General features: G+C 42.5%; 1 protein-coding gene across 1 annotated transcript in view; it reads left to right on the top strand.

Annotated features, from left to right (window-relative positions):
- MTARC2 (mitochondrial amidoxime reducing component 2) overlaps positions 1–18,648 on the top strand; it is a 38,572-nt gene extending 19,924 nt beyond the window's left edge. The window contains exons 5-8 of the mRNA XM_081495412.1: positions 8,201–8,262; positions 8,351–8,422; positions 9,538–9,676; positions 17,787–18,648. Coding sequence (XP_081351538.1) covers positions 8,201–8,262; positions 8,351–8,422; positions 9,538–9,664 — 261 coding nt within the window. The 3' untranslated portion in view covers positions 9,665–9,676; positions 17,787–18,648. The remainder of the gene's footprint in view (positions 1–8,200; positions 8,263–8,350; positions 8,423–9,537; positions 9,677–17,786) is intronic.
- The last annotated feature ends 768 nt before the right edge of the window (positions 18,649–19,416 follow it).

Raw genomic sequence — 19,416 nt, 5'->3', positions numbered from 1 at the left:
AATTGATTGTAATTAAATTTTTTAGTTAAAAATGATTTTTAAAATTGATCATCTATCACAGACCTGGCACTGTGGCCCATAATAAGAATCCTGGATACAGACATGAAAAGATACACACCTTGCCCTTCAGAATTTCCTGATAGGAGAGGAATGGCTGGGAGGCAATGGCAGGCCAGCATGAGGAGAGCTTTAATGCACACACTTATCAGGGGCCAAGGATGCTTAGAAGTAGAAGTGCCTACACCTGCCTGGAGAAGGGAGGCGTGGGGGCAGAGAAGTGTCAGATCAAGCTACCCAGGAGCTGTGCTGTGAAGTGTGTTGTTGTGTGTGCTGGCAAAGGGGAGTGAGGGTCACGGTGGGTAAAGGAGGCCACCAGTTAGAAGGCCTAAAAGCAGCACAGGCTGTTACATTAAGGGTGCCTGGGATCATTTCAGAATCACAGGGACGCTGCAGGTAAAGGAGAAGTGGCATGAGGTGGCTGGACCCGGAGCTGGCTAGAGTCCATCATGCTGAGGAGGTTGGATTTCATTTTTTATAAATTAAAAAATCTTTTTTTCTGGCGGCACTAGATCTTCATTGCGGCAAAGGGCTTTCTCTACTTTTAGCACACAGGCTTAGTTGCCCCATAGCATGTGGATCTTAGTTCCCAGAACCAGAGGTTGAACCCGTGTCCTCTGCGTCACAAGGTGGACTCTTAACCACTGGACTACCAGGGAAGTCCCAGGAGTTTAAATTTTTATACTGTGGGTAAGGAAGAGTTGGTCATGATTTTGTGTTTTTTTTTTTTTTAATAAATTTATTTATTTTAGTTGGGGGCTAATTACTTTACAATATTGTAATAGTTTTTGCCATACATTGACATGAATCAGCCATGGGTTTACATGTGTTCCCCTTCCTGGACCCCCCACCCACCTCCCTCCCCATCCCATCCCTCTGGGTCATCCCATTGCCCCGGCCCTGAGCCCTTGTCTCATGCATCGAACATGGAATGGTGTTCTGTTTCACATATGATAATATACATGTTTCAATGCTATTCTCCCAGAACGTCCCACCCTCACCTTCTCCCTCAGAGTCCATAAAATTGTTCTATGCATCTGTGTCTCTTATTCTGTCTCGCATATAGGGTTATCGTTACCATCTTTCAAATTCCATATATATGCATTAGTATACTGTATTGTTGTTTTTCTTTCTGGCTTACTTCACTCTGTATAATGGGCTCCAGTTTCATCCATCTCAGTAGAACCGATTCAAATGTATTTTTTTTAATGGCTGAGTAATATTCCATTGTGTATATGTACCACAGCTTCCTTATCCATTCATCATGATTTTGAATGTGGAAGTAATTATTATTTTCATGCACCCAACAAATATGACCAAACTGCATAATACTGCGAGTTGCACATTTTTACCCTGGCATCTCTCTAGAAAGTGCTTGGAAAGTTAGGGAAACTGAGGCAGAAACATCTGTGCCGTGCTTCTTCCCCAGAGGGAGATCAGCCCGCCTTACCTGAAACCTGCATCAGAATTACCATCAGGCCTGTGACTATGTTGGCAGCCCCATCCTAGGTGACTCTTGTGCAAACAGTGCGCAGGAAAGTGCTGATTTAGGAGGGTGAGGGGCAAGGGTGACAGAGGGGGTGGGAGAAATAGGAGTGCTGACGTGCTCTGGGCATCAGCTGCCTGATGGAAGAGACTTGTTTTTCTCCCCAGGAATAACCCAGATTTGGTGTGACCTGAAGTGGATACAATTTGAGGGGGCTCTTTAAGAGAAGAAAAGAACAAAACCAAGATTAAGTGCAGGGTCTCAAAAGGGTCCAGAGCTTGAGGCTCAAGTCTCTCCAGAGACATTCCCAGTAAACCTACCTATTTCTGCCCTGTTCTGTTTTTCTGTGCTGATGACTAGAGGGTGCAGAAGTTCAGAGTCATTAGATACTTGTTAAACACAGAATGAAATGAGACTCGGTATTAATAATGCTGAAGACTGATCAGAAATTAGTCCATGAAGCAAAAATTCTTGTACAAGACTCCTGCTAAGCTGGCCCATTCTTTGCTGAGACACTTTCTTTTAGAGAATACAATTTTTCTTGATTTGTCTCCACTAAAGATATTAATTTTAGTTTAAGATCTTGAACCAGAGGAAGAAGAAGAAAAGATACTCCCATTCCTGGCTAAAGAATTTTTGCTTTCCTGTAACTTGCCAACTAAGAATTTTTGGCTCACCTCTAACTTGTCAAACTGAACCTAAGGCTGATGTAAGCCTAATTATATTTGCTTAGGCAGTTTGAATGGGTGGAGCCTTATTTTTTCAATTTAAAAAATGTTAAGTGACCTTGTACTCCCAAGTCTATTTGTTGTTTTTTTTCCTGCATTGTGGTGGGCTTACAGAAGTAGTATGTAAGGTAGACTATTCTTATTTGAATAGAAGAGTCCTTTGGAAATGCATATTAAAAAAAATCTTTACTATAAAATGATGCTAATGTGGCTGATTTATTCTCCTTTAAGTTATGAAGCCCAAGAGTTAAGGGTCTGATGCAGTAACCTGTCTACCTGGCACCATCTATAACCCTTCCAGTTAGCAAGACTCTGTAAATATTAATGTATTACATTAATATTAATGTAAATATTAATGTAAATGATAATGCACCTAAATATTTCATAGACCAACTAATAATAAGCATAGTGCAAAAGTTCAGGCTGTTGTTTATTGCAAAATCATAGAGCAATAGGAGGATGCATTGTGCAACATTTACGCTTTGTGACCCAAAGCACTTTGTACTTTTTCCATGTAATTCAGAATATTAAGCAGATTTTTTTAAAGCGGTTTCCTTTTGGCCAATGTGGTATGCTTGAATTCTGGGAATGTAGAGCAATGAAGTTTAAAAAATAATAAAGTTTGGACTTCCCTGGTGGTCCAGTGGTTAGGAATCTGCCTTGCAATGCAGGGGACACGGGTTGGATCCCTGGTTGGGGAACTAAGATCTTTATATGCCCTGGAACAACTGAGCCCATGTGCCACAACTAGAGCGTCTGTGAACTGCAACGAAAGATCTCCCATGATAGAAAGAAGATCTTGAGTGCTGCAGCTGGGACTCTACAAGCCAAATAAATAAATAAACAAATAAATATTTAAACAAAATAATAAAATTGACCAATGCTTCTTATCTCAGTGACCATTTCCCGTCTACTACTAGCCCCCATATGTAGCCTTCCCTGGTATCAGCATCACTCACTTGGCATTTTTTAACCAAGAATGAATCTATACTGACATCATAATCACCCAAAGTCCATAGCTGGCCTTAGGGTTCACTCTTGGTATCGTATGCATATGGTTGACTACAGGGGCTCCCCTCATCACTTTATGGCATGCCTTTCAAATAGGGGTCTCTGTTCTCCTCCAGGGAGCTTTTATGACCTCCCCACTTTGATGGGGAACCTCGAAGGACCTCAGGGAAATTAGTCCTGATTTAGAAAAGCCAACACGATGAGCACATGGCAGACAGGAGTTCTGGATGAAGGGAGCAGTCAGACATTCATGTTCCTCAAGAAGTTGTCGATGGTGTTACTGCCTTTACTTAAGGAGATCTCCCTATACCTTTGCTTTTTTGATTGCATCTTGGTATCTTGAAATATTTGCCACAGAGACTCTCAGGGGCTGAGAAAGAGGGGCAGAAGTCTGTGAAGCTAGAGCCTAGAGAGCTTCAGCTCCTCTTGTTGCTGTGTAGTCACTCAGTCGTGTCCAATTCTTTGCGACCCCATGGACTGTAGCCCGCTGGGCTCCTCTGTCCATGGGATTTCCCCAGGCATGAAGACTAGAGTGAGTTGCCATTTCCTTCTCCAGGGGATCTTCCCCACCCAGGGATCGAACTCCTGTCTCCTATGTCTCTTTATCACTGAGTCACCTGGAAAGCGGGTTAGGAGCAGATTAAATGTCTTGTAAACTACGAAATCTAACTGAACTTTTCAGGCTTCTCGCTTTATATGATAGTCACGAGGTCGGCTTTACACAGATATGTGGCTTTGATATATGAAATTCATCAGCACTTGTAAGAAGAAATGAAACAGGGGTACTAAGGAAGCTGAGCGGAGAGATGGCATTGCTGCCTGATGGGCTTGCATTCCTGTGGCCGCAGCGCCCTCGTGTGGCGAAGTGCGTCTAGTCTTGTTAGCTCCTTCCAGGCCCGGGCGCCAGGAGACTCATCACTTCCCGATACAGGAGATGTATTACTGGTCACACCCCCTGGGAGGTCACGGTTCTTCAAGAGGCGAGCCAGGCGCTATGACCGTCTTGCAGTGTTGCATTTGAACATTGCTCGTCAAAAATCCTGGCTAGAATATAGAGATTCCATTTTACATGACTTGACTTAGCGACTGAACGACAGCAACAAAGGATTTTATATGATGTGGCCTTGCCTTTTACAAGAATTATGACATAGTTCATCCCTCAATTAGTTGTTTGAAATTCAGAGTTTATTTCCACTGTTGACTTAAAAAATAGTCACAACATAGAAGCTGAGAATTATATTTTATTCGGTGGGAAATTTTAGGACTTCAGACCCCAGAGACAGCATCTCAAGTGACCCTGAGGGAACTCCTAGGAGACGGGGGTGGGGAGCGTTGGAGGGGGGGTGTTCAGGTTGTATAGAAGTTTTCGATAAATGTCAGGTAGTCTGAACATCGAAAAATTATTGTTAATTAGGGAAGACCAAGTATCTCAGGTGGCCCTAGCAGTAAAGAACCCACCTGCCAGTGCAGGGGACATAAGTGACGTGGGTTCGATCCCTGGGTTGGGAAGATCCCCTGCAGGAGGAAATGGCAACCCACTCCAGTATTCTTGCCTGGAAAATCCCATGGACAGAGGGGCTTGGTGGGCTACAGTCCATGAGGTCGCAAAGAGTTGGACACGACTGAGCGACTAACACATACACACACACACACAGATATCTCAAGTTAAGGAGTTTAACCCTTTTCTTCATGTGGGAAGATGCAACATTCTGGGCTCACTGAAATCGTTCCTTTCATATGCATCTCAGCTCTCTGGGGCTGGTATCCTGGGTTTTTCACCTCCCAGTCTCCCATCCCAACCCCCTCTCCCTCTCCTCCCCAACCCCCTTCCCAGCTCCTTAGTGCTGACCGTGGGGAGTGGCTGATGGCAGCTTGATAGCAGGTATTGTTTTTCCTGGGCGTCCTCTGGGCTCAGGAATTCACCTTTGGAGGGCTGATGGCTGTGACATCCTTGTTCATTGATAAAGTAGGAAACACTTCATTTCTTACATCACAGAGTTTCATAAATGACAGTTGGGAACCCAAGGCATCCACAGAAACCCCCTTACCTCAGTCATATCCCGCAGAGATTTCTGAGTTGGGAAGATGCAGTTAGGCACTGGACTTCCTTTTGTGCATTTGCTAAGTCTCCCCAGTAGGCCTGGGGTGGGGGAGGGGTGGTCTAGTGTTCCCTGAAAGAGGTCCTAGCATGATCACAGCCTGGTCATCAGCAGGGGAGGGGAGACGTTACCTGCGAGGCCCCATTCCCCCCTCTGCCCTGCCTCCTGCAGGAATGGACTGGTCTCTTCTCCGTCTCCAGGGCAGTGAGCTACCAGCTGAGAGGATTGGATGCCCCACTGCCTCACTTGGAAGCTGGATTTCTCACCAAATCCTCAGATTCATGGTCTCCAAAAGCTCACTTGGGTTGAGATCAGGAAACAGATTTTCAAGGCAGATTGCACATGGCTCACAGTCTCGAGTTTTATGGTGATAGGATTAGTTTCCGGGTTGTCTTTAGCCAATCATTCTGACTCAGAGTCCTTCCTGGTGGTGCACGCCTTGTTCAGCCAAGATGGATGCCAGTGAGAAGGATTCTGGGAGATGGTCGGACATGTGGTGTCTCCTTTTGACTTTTCCTGAACTCTTCTGGTTGGTGGTGGCTTATTAGTTCTGTGTTCCTTAACAGGACCTCCTGTCGTAAAACAACTCATGCAAATGATTACTAATGATGCTTGGCCAGTGTGGGCGGTTTCAGTCAGTGTGCTTCCCCTAACATATCTAGTTATAGATACTAATGGTGTATGGAGCCTAGAGTGAGGTCCTATCCCCTGATGCCTCCCATGTCCCCTTTGGTTCCTTGACAAAGGATTGGCTTGTGAAATTCAGGCTTTACAGATGGCTTTCCTGTTAGTAAGAGAGGCCTGTAACATATTTTCTTCATAATATATGTGTGTGTGTGTGTGCGCGCACACATATGTGAATGCTATATGCATGTGTGTGTGTGTGTATATATATATATATTTGTTTATGGGCTTACCTTGTGGCTGAGCTGGTAAAGAATCTGCCTGCAATTCGGGAAACCTGGATTCGATCCCTGGGTTGGGAAGATCCCCTGAAGAAGAGAAAGTCTACCCACTCCAGTATTCTGGCCTGGAGAATTCCATGGACTGTGTATAGTCCATGGGGTTGCAAAGAGTCAGACACGACTGAGAGACTTTCACTTTCATATATGTATATATACTGTAATTAATACAATCTCCATATTTATGTGTTTATATGTATGTATATATACTTGTGTATGTGTGTACAGATAGATAGGTATATAATGTGTGTGTGTGCCCAGTCGTGTCTGATTCTGCAATCCTATGATCTGTAGTCCACCAGGCTCCTCTGTGCATGGAAAATTCTCCACGCAGGAATACTAGAGTGGCTAACCATTTTCTACTCCAGGTGGTATCAGTTCAGTTCAGTCGCTCAGTTGTGTCTGACTCTTTGCGACCCCGTGGACTGCAGCACACCAGGCTTCCCTGTCCATCACCAACTCCAAATATGAATGGCCAAAAAAAAGACGCATGCAAAAGGAAAAAAGAAACACAAGCTGACTCCTGTGATAATCATTCCACTCAGTGTGACTCTTGAGTTCATTTCGGTCGCTCAGTTGTGTTCAACTCTTTGCCACTCCATGGACTGCAGCACCCTAGGCTTCCCTGTCCATCACCAACTCCCAGAGTTTACTCAAACTCATGTCCATTGAGTCAGTGATGCCATCCAACCATCTCATCCTCTGTCGTCCCCTTCTTCTCTGGCCTTCAATCTTTCCCAGCATCAGGGTCTTTTCCAGTGAGTCAGTTCTTTGCATCAGGTGGCCAAAGTATTAGAGTTTCAACTTCAGCATCAGTCCTTCCAATGAATATTCAGGACTGATTTCCTTTAGGATGGATGGGTTGGATCTCCTTGCTGTCCAAGCGACTCTCAAGAGTCTTCTCCAACACCACAGTTCAAAAGCACCAATTCTTTGGCATTCAGCTTTCTTTATAGTTCAACTCTCACATCCATACATGACTACGGGAAAAACCATAGCTTTGACTAGACAGACCTATACCAGCTGGTATAGAGATGGGAATAGTTAAAAGTTGGGTGGTTAAAAGCCCTGCTTCAGAATCAGAAAAGTTTTCAAACCTAGCTGCTGTGACCCTGAAAATATTTTGTAAACTTTCTCTGCCTCTGTATATTTGTGTAAAAATAGGACCATATTAATTCCTCCCCTAGTCATGAGGTTTGAAGGAAATCCCAAGGCAGACATTGGCTGGACCTTCCATGGTTTAAGGTTGGAAAGACAAGGCAGGGCGGTTGGCTATGGCCGGTCAGGACCAGGGGTGGTGCTGAATGGGTGCATCTTAGAACTGACTTCTCTTGGGCCATGTCCCACTCATCAAAGAACTGTCAGATTGTAACTTGGCTTCCATTGCAGCTTAGCAAAAGGAAAGAGTGGGCAGTCTTGCAAGCTTTCCACTTCTCATTATATATCATCAACTTGACCTGGAGTTGCTTGATGGTTCTCATGGCAAACTGGCCCCTGGAGAAGATGTATTTTGTTGTGCTGACAGAGGAAGGCTTCTGAGGCCCAGTCAAGAACTGTGTCCTAGAACTTCTTTGTTGGTCCAGTGGTTAACACCCCATGCTTCCAGTGCAGGGGGCGAGGGCTTGATCCCTGGTTGGGGAACTAAGATTTTATGTGCTGTGTGATGCATCCAAAAAAAAAAAAAAAAAAACAACTGTGCATCCCAAACCCTCCTTCCTTTGAGTCCTTTCTGGGGTACTTAGTGGCATCCTCTTGTACTCTGTTCTTCTGCTAGCTTCATAGGAGCAGCTGAAGAATAAACCAGAATAAGGGTGGATGGAGCCTTAATTTAAAAGATATCTTCTCCTTTTCTCCTAGGACACTTGGGATGAACTTCTCATTGGCAATGTAGAAATGAAAAGGATTTTGGCTTGCCCCAGGTAAGGATTCTTGCAAGACTGGACCTCTGGGGCGTGGCAGGGTCTCCGGTTCTTAACTGTCCCTTGACCCTTTGTTACTGTGTGACAGGTGCATTATGACCACGGTGGACCCAGATACTGGGGTGATTGACAGGAAGGAGCCACTCGAAACCCTGAAGAGGTAGAACGTCTATGTGTCTGGTGTATTTTTATATTATCCCCAGCCTCGAACCACTTGTGGCTATAGGTGCTCTGTCTGAGCACCTTTGTGCCTTCTGGTTCTTTGTGTCTGTTATTAATGTCAGTGAGTATTTGTTGCCTCCTTTCTGTTTTTTTTTTTTTTTTTCTAGATGACTCTTGTAGAGTTTTGGACAAATTTTCGATTGTATGATTCCACATTTTGAAATTTTCATCTCTCTGACTTCGATTTTTAATAACCTTTACACATCTATTTCCAAATTAAGACCTTGTTTGCAACTCTCATTTATTTATTAGAATCAGTATCAGGAGGATGAGAATAATTGAATTGTATAATGAAATAGTTGAAAGGGGGAATGAAATGAGTTGTCTGAGTTTGTTTAGTCAAGAGCTTCTTTTGTATTAGGGTGTTTTGTTACTTATAGAATTTTGGCTGACTTTCGTTCTCAATACAGAATGTATTTTTAAACTTAAGTTAACTTTTTCTGGAAGTTGTATTCTGTTTCCCTTTCCTCTGTTTCTTGTTGTTTCTAATGGGTTTAAGTTCCAGAGGAGATTACTTCTTAAAGCCTTCAGATTTGCAATTCTATTTTGTTTTTTATTTTTAAGACCCAGTGCAGTGATTATTTTTTATTTAGACAAGCCTTTAAAAAAATTAACCTCAGTAACAGTCCAATCCTGCCAACAGCACGTCTGTCTTCAGTTTTGTTTATCAAAGACCCCAGGTTTGGAGTTATAACCGTGGAGGGGCAGAAAGCCTGGCGTTCAGGGGAGGTCCATTGTGATATTGTATGAGCACTTATTTCCCATGTTTATGAAGCTGAAGGTACGCATGTGAACAAAGTATTTTAAGTGACATGTACAAGTTTTTCATTGGGACTTCAAACTGAAGCCGTAGAAAAGTTGTTTAGATTCTCAGGATATTCTAGAAAAACCAGTTTATTTCCAGTTTGACTACTTACCCAGACTTCTCTGTCCACATTTTAGAAAAGGTTTGCTAGTTATTTATAGAGAAGCTGAGCATGAAAGCTGAATTCCATTGAGAGCACCTAGATTATTCCCTTCTTGTGCCTGAGGGTGAATTTTTGCTTCTTTCAGTTACCGCCTGTGTGATCCTTCTGAGCAGTCAATTTATAAGTCGTCTCCACTGTTTGGAATCTATTATTCAGTGGAAAAAATTGGAAGCTTCAAAGTTGGTGACCCTGTGTACCAGATGGTGCAGTGACAGAACCACCAGGTAAGGGACAGTCTTTGTTTCTAGAGTGCAGAGCCTTGAACCCAGAGCCACATTTTCTTGTATGGAGATGTTTTTCTGTTCTGCTGCTGTAACTCCTGGGAGAATGAACAGTTTCTGTTCTTATCTTTGGAGCTGGAAAATGCCCTTTATTTATTTGTTTTGAACAAGTTTTGTTTTAAAAAATATTTATTTATTTATTTGGCTGTACCAGATCTTAGTTGCAGCACGCAGGATCTTTGATCTTTGTTGCAGCCTGCAGGATCTTTAGTTGCGGCATGTGGGATCTGGTTCCCTGACCAGAGATTGAACCCCGGCCCCCTGCACTGGGAGTGTGGAGTCTTAGCCTCCGGGCCACCAGGGAGTGCCTGACCTTTATTTTTATTCCCTTCAGCAATCAGTGTTCCTCCTCCTTCCCACTTCCCCAGCCAGTTATACAATGTGGATGCAGGAGCCCCAGCAGAAAGATAGGTTTGGGTCCTGGTTTGTTAGAGAATATCATGAAGGAATAAGTAAGTGAATGATTTTCCAGAGTTCTATATTTGCTTTTTCTATCTCTAATAGAAAAGTGAAGGGGAGATACATAGACTATTCAAAGTCAACTTGGGGGAAATATGTTAAATCAAATGCTTTTTATCAAATGTAGTTTAAAAATACATTTAAAGTTTGAAAAAATCAGTGCAACGGAGTAGGGTGCCTGGATTCTGAATCTCGAGGAATAAAATACTGTTCTCACCTTGAGTTCATCGGTCAAATAAAATTCAGACTCCTGGAGTGAAATGCCTACCCCCTAAATTATAGGAATGGGGGAAGTCAGTCAGAAGACCTCAAATTGAAGTTTATAAGTAACTCTCCTCACAATATCCAGAACCCTGATTTTAAAATCAATTTATCTCCAAAACTCTTGAATATCTTTCTAATTCTGGCCTGGCTTTCTCACCTTCTGGCCTGCCTGTCCTTCAGGACCCATGGCACAGTGGTTTAGACCATCTAGACTGAGCCTTAAGTAGACTTGGATGTGTAATCCTAGCAGCCCCCTTTCCCAACTTGGTTGAGTTGTTTAATGGCTCTTAGCCACAGTGCCCTTATCTGCAAAGTGGGAATAATAATAGTACTTGCGAAAACAACCAATAAAGGTTATTTTGAGAGTTAATTCATATGAAGTTGCAGCATTGCCTGAAAAGTGGTCCATAAATAAGAGCTATGACCTTTCTTGTCATCACTGCAACAACTTCTCCATGTAAGACCCAGCGTCAGATGCCAAAGTGGGTGTAAAGATGAGAGAGGGTGGACAAAAAAGAAACTTCTACTGGTGATGGTCAGGCATGCACATAACCATATTGCATCTTTCATATGACATTATACATACATGTTACATATTTCTTCAGTTCTACAATGCTTATTTTCCCCACATTTTAAAACCTCTGAGATTTTCTTAGATTTTGAAGTCTTTTATTTTTTAATTAAAGAAAGTTTGTTTAACTGATTGTGCTGGGTCCTAGTTGTGGCATGAGGGATCTTCGATCTTTGTTGCAGCATGGAAACTCTTAGTTACGGTATATGGGGTCTCATTCCCTAACCAGGGAGCGAACCCAGGCCCCCTGCATTGGGAGCTTGGAGTCGTAGCCACTGGACAGCCAGGGAAGTCTCTCAAGATGTGTTTTAGAAAAACCTTAATGTGTACAAAATAATGGTGTTATCCTAGGATTGACGTATCTTGGATTTGATCAAGTATAGTAAAGACTACAGAAAAGCTTGTGAAATTCCCAAGTTCTTACCATTTCTAAAAGCATCTGGGGAAAGTGGACTCAAGCCTGAGTCATCTAACTTGACCTGATTCTGTGTCCCTGCTGGTCAGGCCGCCATTGGCTGGACTCAGATTGATGCCTGAGCCAACATCTTTCACATGTTGTTTGCATTTGACAAAACCAGTGGTCTCAGAGGTACCTTAGCAAATAGGGGTCCACTGTATTCAGTTTAGTTCAGTCACTCAGTCATGTCCAACTCTTCACAGCCCCATGGACTGCAGCACGCCAGGCTTCCCTGTCCATCACAAACACCTGGACATTGCTCAGACTCATTTCCATTGAGTCAGTGATGCCATCCAACCATCTCATCCTCTGTTGTCCCCTTCTCCTCCTGCCTTCAGTCTTTCCCAACATCAGGGTCTTTTCAAATGAGTCAGTTCTTTGCATCAGGTGGCCAAAGTGTTGAAACTTCAGCTTCAGTATCAGTCCTTCCAATGAATATTCAGGACTGATTTCCTTTAGGATGGACTGGTTGGATCTCCTTGCTGTCCAAGGGACTCTCAAGAGTCTTCTCCATGGGATGGGGAGGGAGGTGGGAGGGGGGTCCAGGAAGGGGAACACATGTAAACTCATGGCTGATTCATGTCGATGTATGGCAAAAACTACTACAATATTGTAAAGTAATTAGCCCCCAACTAAAATAAATAAATTTATTTAAAAAAAAAAAAAAAGCAAAAAAAAAAAGAATCTTCTCCAACACCAGAGTTCAAAAGCATCAAATCTTCAGCACTCAGCTTTCTTTTTGGTCCAACTCTCACATCCATACGTGACTACGGGAAGAACTATAGCTTTGACTAGACGGACCTTTTCGGCAAAGGAGTGTCTCTGCTTTTTAATATGCCATCTAGGTTTGTCATAGCTTTTCTTCCAAGGAGTAGGCATTTTTAATTTCATGGTTGCAGTCACCGTCTGCAGTGATTTTGGAGCCCCCCAAAATAAAGTCTGTCACTGTTTTCATTGTTTCCCTATCTATTTGCCATGAAGTGATGGGACCAGATGTCATGATCTTAGTTTTGTGAATGTTAAGTTTTAAGCCAGCTTTTTGACTCTCCTCTTTCACTTTCATCAAGAGGATCTTTAGTTCCTGTTCACTTTCTGCCTTAAAGGTGGTGTCATCTGCATAGCTGAGGTTATTGATATTTCTCCCTGAAATCTTGATTCCAGCTTGGGCTTCATCCAGTCCAGCATTTTGCATGATGTACTCTGCATATAAGTTAAATAAGCAGGATGAAAATACACAGCCTGATGTACTCCTTTCCCAATTTGGAACCAGTCCATTGTTCCCTGTCCGGTTCTAACTGTTGCTTCTTGACCTGCATACAGATTTCTCAGGAGGCAAATAAGGTGGTCTGGTATTCCCATCTCTTGAAGAATTTTCCATAGTTTGTTGTGATCCACACAGTCAAAGGCTTTGGCATAGTCGATAAAGGAGAAGTAGATGTTTTTCTAGAATTCTCTTGCTTGTTCTATGATCCAGTGGATGTTAGCAATTTGATCTCTGGTTCCTCTGCCTTTTCTAAATTCAGCTTGAACATGTGGAAGTTCTCGTACTGTTGAAGCCTAGCTTGGAGAATTTTGAGCATTACTTTGCTAGTGTGTGAGATGAGTGCAATTGTGCGGTAGTTTGAACGTTCTTTGGCATTGCCTTTCTTTGGGATTGAAATGAAAACTGACCTTTTCCAGTCCTGTGGCCACTGCTGAGTTTTCCTAATTTGCTAGCATATTGAGTGCAGCACTTTTACAGCATTATCTTTTAGGATTTGTAATAGCTCAGCTAGAATTCCATCACCTCCACTAGCTTTGTTCTTAATGATGCTTCCTAAGGCCCAGTTGACTTCACACTGCAGGATGTCTGGCTCTAGGTAAGTGATCACACCATCGTGTTTATCTGGGTCATGAAGATCTTTTTGTATAGTTCTTCTGTGCATTCTTGCCACCTCTTCTTAATATTTGACTTCCCTAGTGGCTCAGATGGTAAAGAGTCCGCCTGCAATATGGAAGACCTGGGTTCAATCCCTGGATTGGGAAGATCCCCTGGAGGAGGAAATGGCAACTTATTCCAGTATTCTTGCTTGGAGAATCCCATGGATAGAGGAACTTGGTGGGCTACAGTGCCTGGGGTCGCAAAGAGTTTCGAACATGACTGAGCGACTAAGCATAGCACACTTCTTAGCATCTTCTGCTTCTGTTAGGCCCATACTGTTTCTCTCCTTTATTGTGCCCATCTTTCCATGAAATGTTCCCTTGGTATCTCTAATTTTCTTGAAGAAATCTCTAGTCTTTCCCATTCTATTGTTTTCCTCTATTTCTTTGCATTGGTCACTGAGGAAGGCTTTCTTATATCTCCTTTCTATTCTTTGGAACTCTGCCTTCAGATGGATATATCTTTCCTTTTCTCCTTCGCTTTTGCTTCTCTTCTTTTCTCAGCTATTTGTAAGGCCTCCTCAGACAACCATTTTGTCTTTTTTGCATTTCTTCTTGGGGATGGTTTTGATCACTGCTTCTATACAATGTTACGAACCTCTGTCCATAGTTCTTCAGACATTCTATCTATAAGATCTAATCCCTTGAACCTATTTGTCACTTCCACTGTATAATTGTAAAGGATTTGATTTAGGTCATACTTGAATGGTCTAGTGGTTTTCTCCACTTTCTTCAATTTAGGTCTGAATTTGGCAATAAGGAGTTCATGGTCTGAGCCACAGTCAGCTCCTGGTCTTGTTTTTACTGACTCTATAGAGCTTCTCCATCTTTGGTTGCAAAGAATATAATCAATCTGTTTTTGGTATTGACCATCTGGTGATGTCCATGTGTAGAGTCTTCTCTTGTGTTGTTGGAAGAGGGTGTTTGCTATGACTAGTGTGTTCTCTTGGCAAAACCCTGTTAGCTTTTGCCCTGCTTCATTTTGTACTCCAAGGCCAAACTTGCCTGTTACTCCAGGTATCTCTTGACTTTCTACTTTTCCTTTCCAGTCCCCTGTGATGAAAAGGTCATCTTTTTTTGGTGTTAGTTCTAGGAGGTCTTGTAGGTCATCATAGAACCGTTCAACTTCAGTTTCTTCGGCATTAGTGGGTGGGGTATAGACTTGGATTACTGTGATATTGAATGGTTTGCTTGGAAATGAACCAAGATCATTCTTCCATTTTTGAGATTGCACCCAAGTACTGGATTTCATACTCTTTTGTTGACTGTCAGGGCTACTCCATTTCTTCTTGCCCACAGTATTAGATATAATGGTTGTCTGAGTTAAATTCGCCCTTTCCGGTCCATTTTAGTTCACTGATTCCTAAAATGTCGATGTTCACTCTTGCCATCTCCTGTTTGACCACTTCCAGTTTACCTTGATTCATGGACCTAACATTCCAGGTTCCTATGCAATATTGTTCTTTACAGCACAAGACTTTACTTCCATCATCAGTCACATCCACAACTGGGCATTGTTTTTGCTTTGGCTCCATCTCTTCATTCTTTCTGGAATTATTTCTCCACTGATCTTCAGTAGCATATGGGTACCTACCGACCCGGCGAGCTCATCTTTGTGTCATATCTTTTTGCCTTTTCATACTGTTCTCTTTCATGGGGTTCTCAAGACAAGAATACTGAAGTGGCTTGCATTCCCTTCTCCAGTGGACCGTGTTTTGTTAGAACTCTCCACCATGACCTGTCCAACTTGGGTGGCCCTACATGGCATGGCTCATAGTTTCATTGAGTTAGACAAGCCTGTGATCCAAATGGTCACTTTGGTTAGTTTTCTGTAATTGTGGTTTCCATTCTATCTGCTCTCTGATGGATACTCCACTATATTGCTTAGTCTCAAATCCCCTCAAAATCAGATCCTTTTGTGTTGCAGTGGTTGGAAGCAAGGAACACCTGTGTTTTGCTCACACCCAGCTGTTTCCAGTTGTCTCCCCTCCCAGGAGGCCTTGTGTTAAAGAGCCTAAGATAACATGTTACTTTTTCCAGTTCTTGTAGGGTCTCCATGAGGTAGATGTGATAATCAGCGTTTCAAAGGGCAATAAACAAAGACTCAGGTCAACTAAAAGGACACCTGAAGCCTGTTAAAGGTTCTCAAGGGAATTCCCTGGTGGTCCAGTGGTTAAACATCTGCCATGCAATGCAGGGGACTCGAGTTCTATCCCTGGTCAGGGAACTAAGATCCCACATTCTGCAGAGCAGAACTGAAAATCTGTGAGCCACAGTGAAAGATCCTGCCTGCTGCAACTAAGACTCGACAGCCAAATAAATAATATGTTAAAAAACGGTGCTTTTGGAAGGTCTTTCTGAGAGCTGTGTGTGGGACAGACTGGAAGCGGGAAAGATAGGGAAGATCAGGCAGGTGTGACAGCATGTGATTTAAGTGGGGCGGAGGTCACAGGTGCAGAGAGGCAGTGTGGAGAGCCCAGATTGTCAGCATGACACAGATGCTGTTTGACCTTTGGTCCTAAGTTCCCTTTTGGCTTTTTCATCACCACTCCCCTGCACAGACCCCGAGTGCTTCCTGATGGCTGTCTCTTGCTTCTTTGCTCTGAACATGCTTCCACTTCATGACGGTCAAGTGTCAGCCCCTCAGAGTCCCACCTGGGGAACATGGTATCTAGTCATCCCTACTGCCTGACCCTCAATGGTACCAAGGGCTTCCTCTCTGGTGGGCATTTCTCTTGGGCTTTAAAAACAATAACCTTGCCCCTTTACTTTGATGGTGAGCCTACTATCGTTTCTGATTCTGGAGGGTCTCCTTTTTCCAATAGGTTGATTAAAGCCATTAAAAAACTAGCTATTACTACTTGCACAAGGGTTACTTAAGTTGGTGTTTTTGGTCCTTTTAAAATACAATTATATAGAAGTTTATCTGTTCCATTATAAATGCAATTCATGATCATCACAGCAAATGTTGAAGACACCAGAAATGAGGAAGAAAAAATCGCCCATTGTTACTGTTTGTAAATTTTATTTTGGTTGTTTTTTATTTGTTTGTTTAAGGTAGCCATGATCTATATGATATGTCATGATCCGTATGATAGACTCATATATGTCATATATAATGCAAGTATTTATTGTATATAATTTATATATACAAATATGTATCTGTTGACTAAAGAAAAACGCACAGCCCAAAAGTTGTGAGTGAAGTCTTATTGGAGGATCTTACTGAGGACTGTAACCTAGGAGACAGCCTCTCAGGTAGCTCTGAGGAACTGCTCCAAAGAGGTACGGGAGGAGCCAGACACATGGAGTAGAACATCCAAGGATTAATGCTAATCACAAAGAATGAAAATCTCAAGTTAATGATTTTAGTACTTTTCTATGTTTGAGAAGATGCAGGAATCTGAGTTCATTGAAATGGTTCCTCAGATATGCATCTTAACTATCTGGGGCCAGCGTGTAAAGCACAGAATGCTGTTTTTCTACATCCTGAATTGCCTTCAGGGCACACCTTCCTTGGGCAGCTGCAAGGACTGATGGCTTCATTCTTGTGAAACTGGGGTGGGGGGCAACACTTTTTGTTTACTGAAAGGGCAGGCAGCATTTCCTGTCCACATACCATATGTCACACATATACATGTATATCTATGAACTCTGAGCTTATAAATATGTATCTAGGAATTATAAACCATGTATCATAAGCACTTTCATGGTCCTCCAGCTTATTCAAAGGTCGTTTTTGATGGCTTCCTAATGTGACATGACACTTTGTAAAGACCACTTTATACTATTTGACACTTGGGCTATAATCCAATTTTGTTACCAGTAAAATTCTAGTAGACACAGTTGTGGCTTCCCAGGTAGCTCAATGGTAAAGAATCCACTTGCCAGTGCAGGAGACACAGAGATACGGTTTCAGTCCCTGGGTGGAGAAGACCCCCTGGAGAAGGAAATGGCAACCCACTCCAGTATTCTTGTCTGGAGAATCTCATGGACAGAGGAACCTGGGGGGCTACAGTTCCTGGGGTAGCAAAGACTTGGACAGGACTGAGTGACAGAGCGCATACACGCTGTTGGATGCAGAGCTTTGTAAGATTGTTTTTCTGTAAGTTAGATTTCTAAAGTGGAATTATTGACTTGTGGGGTATAGGCATTTCTTCAGCATTTTGACCAATTGCTTTCAAAAGGATTCTTCCCATCTGCCCCCGACTTGTTATGTGAGAAAGATCCTTGGCTCTGGCCTTTGCCAGGCTCATTTGGTGCAGGACATACTTTATATTTCCTGTATTTTAACCTTAATAAGTGACTGGTTTGTGCATGTTTGAATTATTTATGACTGGTAAGAGAAAAAAAATAATCAAAGATTCTTATAATTTATTCAGATTTCAGCATCTGAGAGGCATTGATCAACACTGTTATGACCACAGCAGCACCACTATCTGGGCAAATCCTTATTACCCAGCCGGTAATTTCATCCTGGAAATGAACCTCTTTTTGGAGTTATGAATGTTCTGAGTTAATACAAGGAAAGTATTAAAGGTGATTTGGGAATAAGAACGCATATAGATTTTAGGTAATGAAGACTTTTAAAATAAATAAAATTGTCCATAAAATTATTTGGAATCTGATGGTAGCTATTATACTTCTTTAGTCCCTGACGTTAATACTGATGAGTAAAAGAAAGTTGAAAGAATCAACTGAAAAGCTACAATTTTCTTCTGAATGTTTATATTTTATTATGTATTGTTGTGTATTTTAGGAGAAATCGGAAACAAAAGAGTTCCAGTGTGCCTTAACACGTTAACACACAGATCCATCTTATTGGGTTTTACATTGCCATTGAGTCCTGTTGAGTTTTGCTCATGTGGTTTTGTCCCCACCATTATGGAATTTTGTTGTATTTGAAATGGAAATTATTCTGCAGACTTTGTTTCTTTATTTGATTATGCCTCTGTTAAGCCATGTAAAAGTAATTGTAACTGACAGGGACAAACAGTACAAATTCCAAGTATGATAAAGAAGGGAATGGGATTTGAAAGCAAAAGGAATTTTGAGAATAAGAGTAGGAGGAAGGAATCATGAACCTGTTTTTTTTTTTTTTTAGATGCAAGTAATTTTTGAACTATTCTGGTATAACTAAACAAGAATTCTCACTGATGTAACATGTGAATGAATGAACTCACCTATAATTTTGTGGTTTCTTGAATATCACTGAATATATTGAATAAATGTGATTCTCAATGGTACTTTTTCTTTGGTATTTCTTTTTAAAAATACTTATCTATCTATTTATTTTTGGCTGCGTTGGGTCTTAGTTTCAGCATGCAGGCTCTTCATCACAGCGTGTGGAATTCTCTGTAGCTGCAGCACCCTGGCTTAGTTGCCCCTGCAGCATGTGGGATCTTAGTTCCCCTACCAGAGATCAAACCCATATCCCCTGCACTAGCAGGTGGATTCTCAACCACTGAGCCATGAAAGTCCCAAACATGGCCTGATTTTGTGACAAGTGCCTGACGTCAGTGCCTTACAAGGATTTGTTGTTATTGTTCAGTGGCTAAGTCACGTCCCACTCTTTGTGACCCCATGGACTGCAGCATGCCAGGCTACCCTGTCCTTCACCATCTCCCCAAGTTTGCTCAAATTCATGTCCCTTGAGTGAGTGATGCCATCCAATCATCTCATCCTCTGCTGCCCCTTCTCCTGCCTTAAATCTTTCCCAGCATCAGGGTCTCTTCCAATGAGTCGGCTCTTAGCAGAAGGTGGCCCAAGTATTGGAGCTTCAGCTTCAGCATCAGTCCTTCCAATGCATATTCAGGGTTGATTTCCTTTGGGATTGACTGGTTTGTTTTTCTTGCTGTCCAAGGGACTCTCACCGAGTCTTCTCCAGCACCACAATTCGAAAGGGTTGTCAAGGACATTCCCTGCTGCCTTGAAGAAGCTGCAGGACCTGTGCCAGTATCCTCTGCCGTAGCCAGGGTTCCTGGCAGATGCAGCTGCATCTCTGAGGCTTTG

This window comes from Giraffa tippelskirchi, chromosome 5, assembly GCF_054371585.1.
Source record: "Giraffa tippelskirchi isolate mGirTip1 chromosome 5, T2T-mGirTip1v1.2.pri, whole genome shotgun sequence".
NCBI lineage: Eukaryota > Metazoa > Chordata > Mammalia > Artiodactyla > Giraffidae > Giraffa > Giraffa tippelskirchi.
This window is presented reverse-complemented; position numbering and strand designations above follow the sequence as displayed.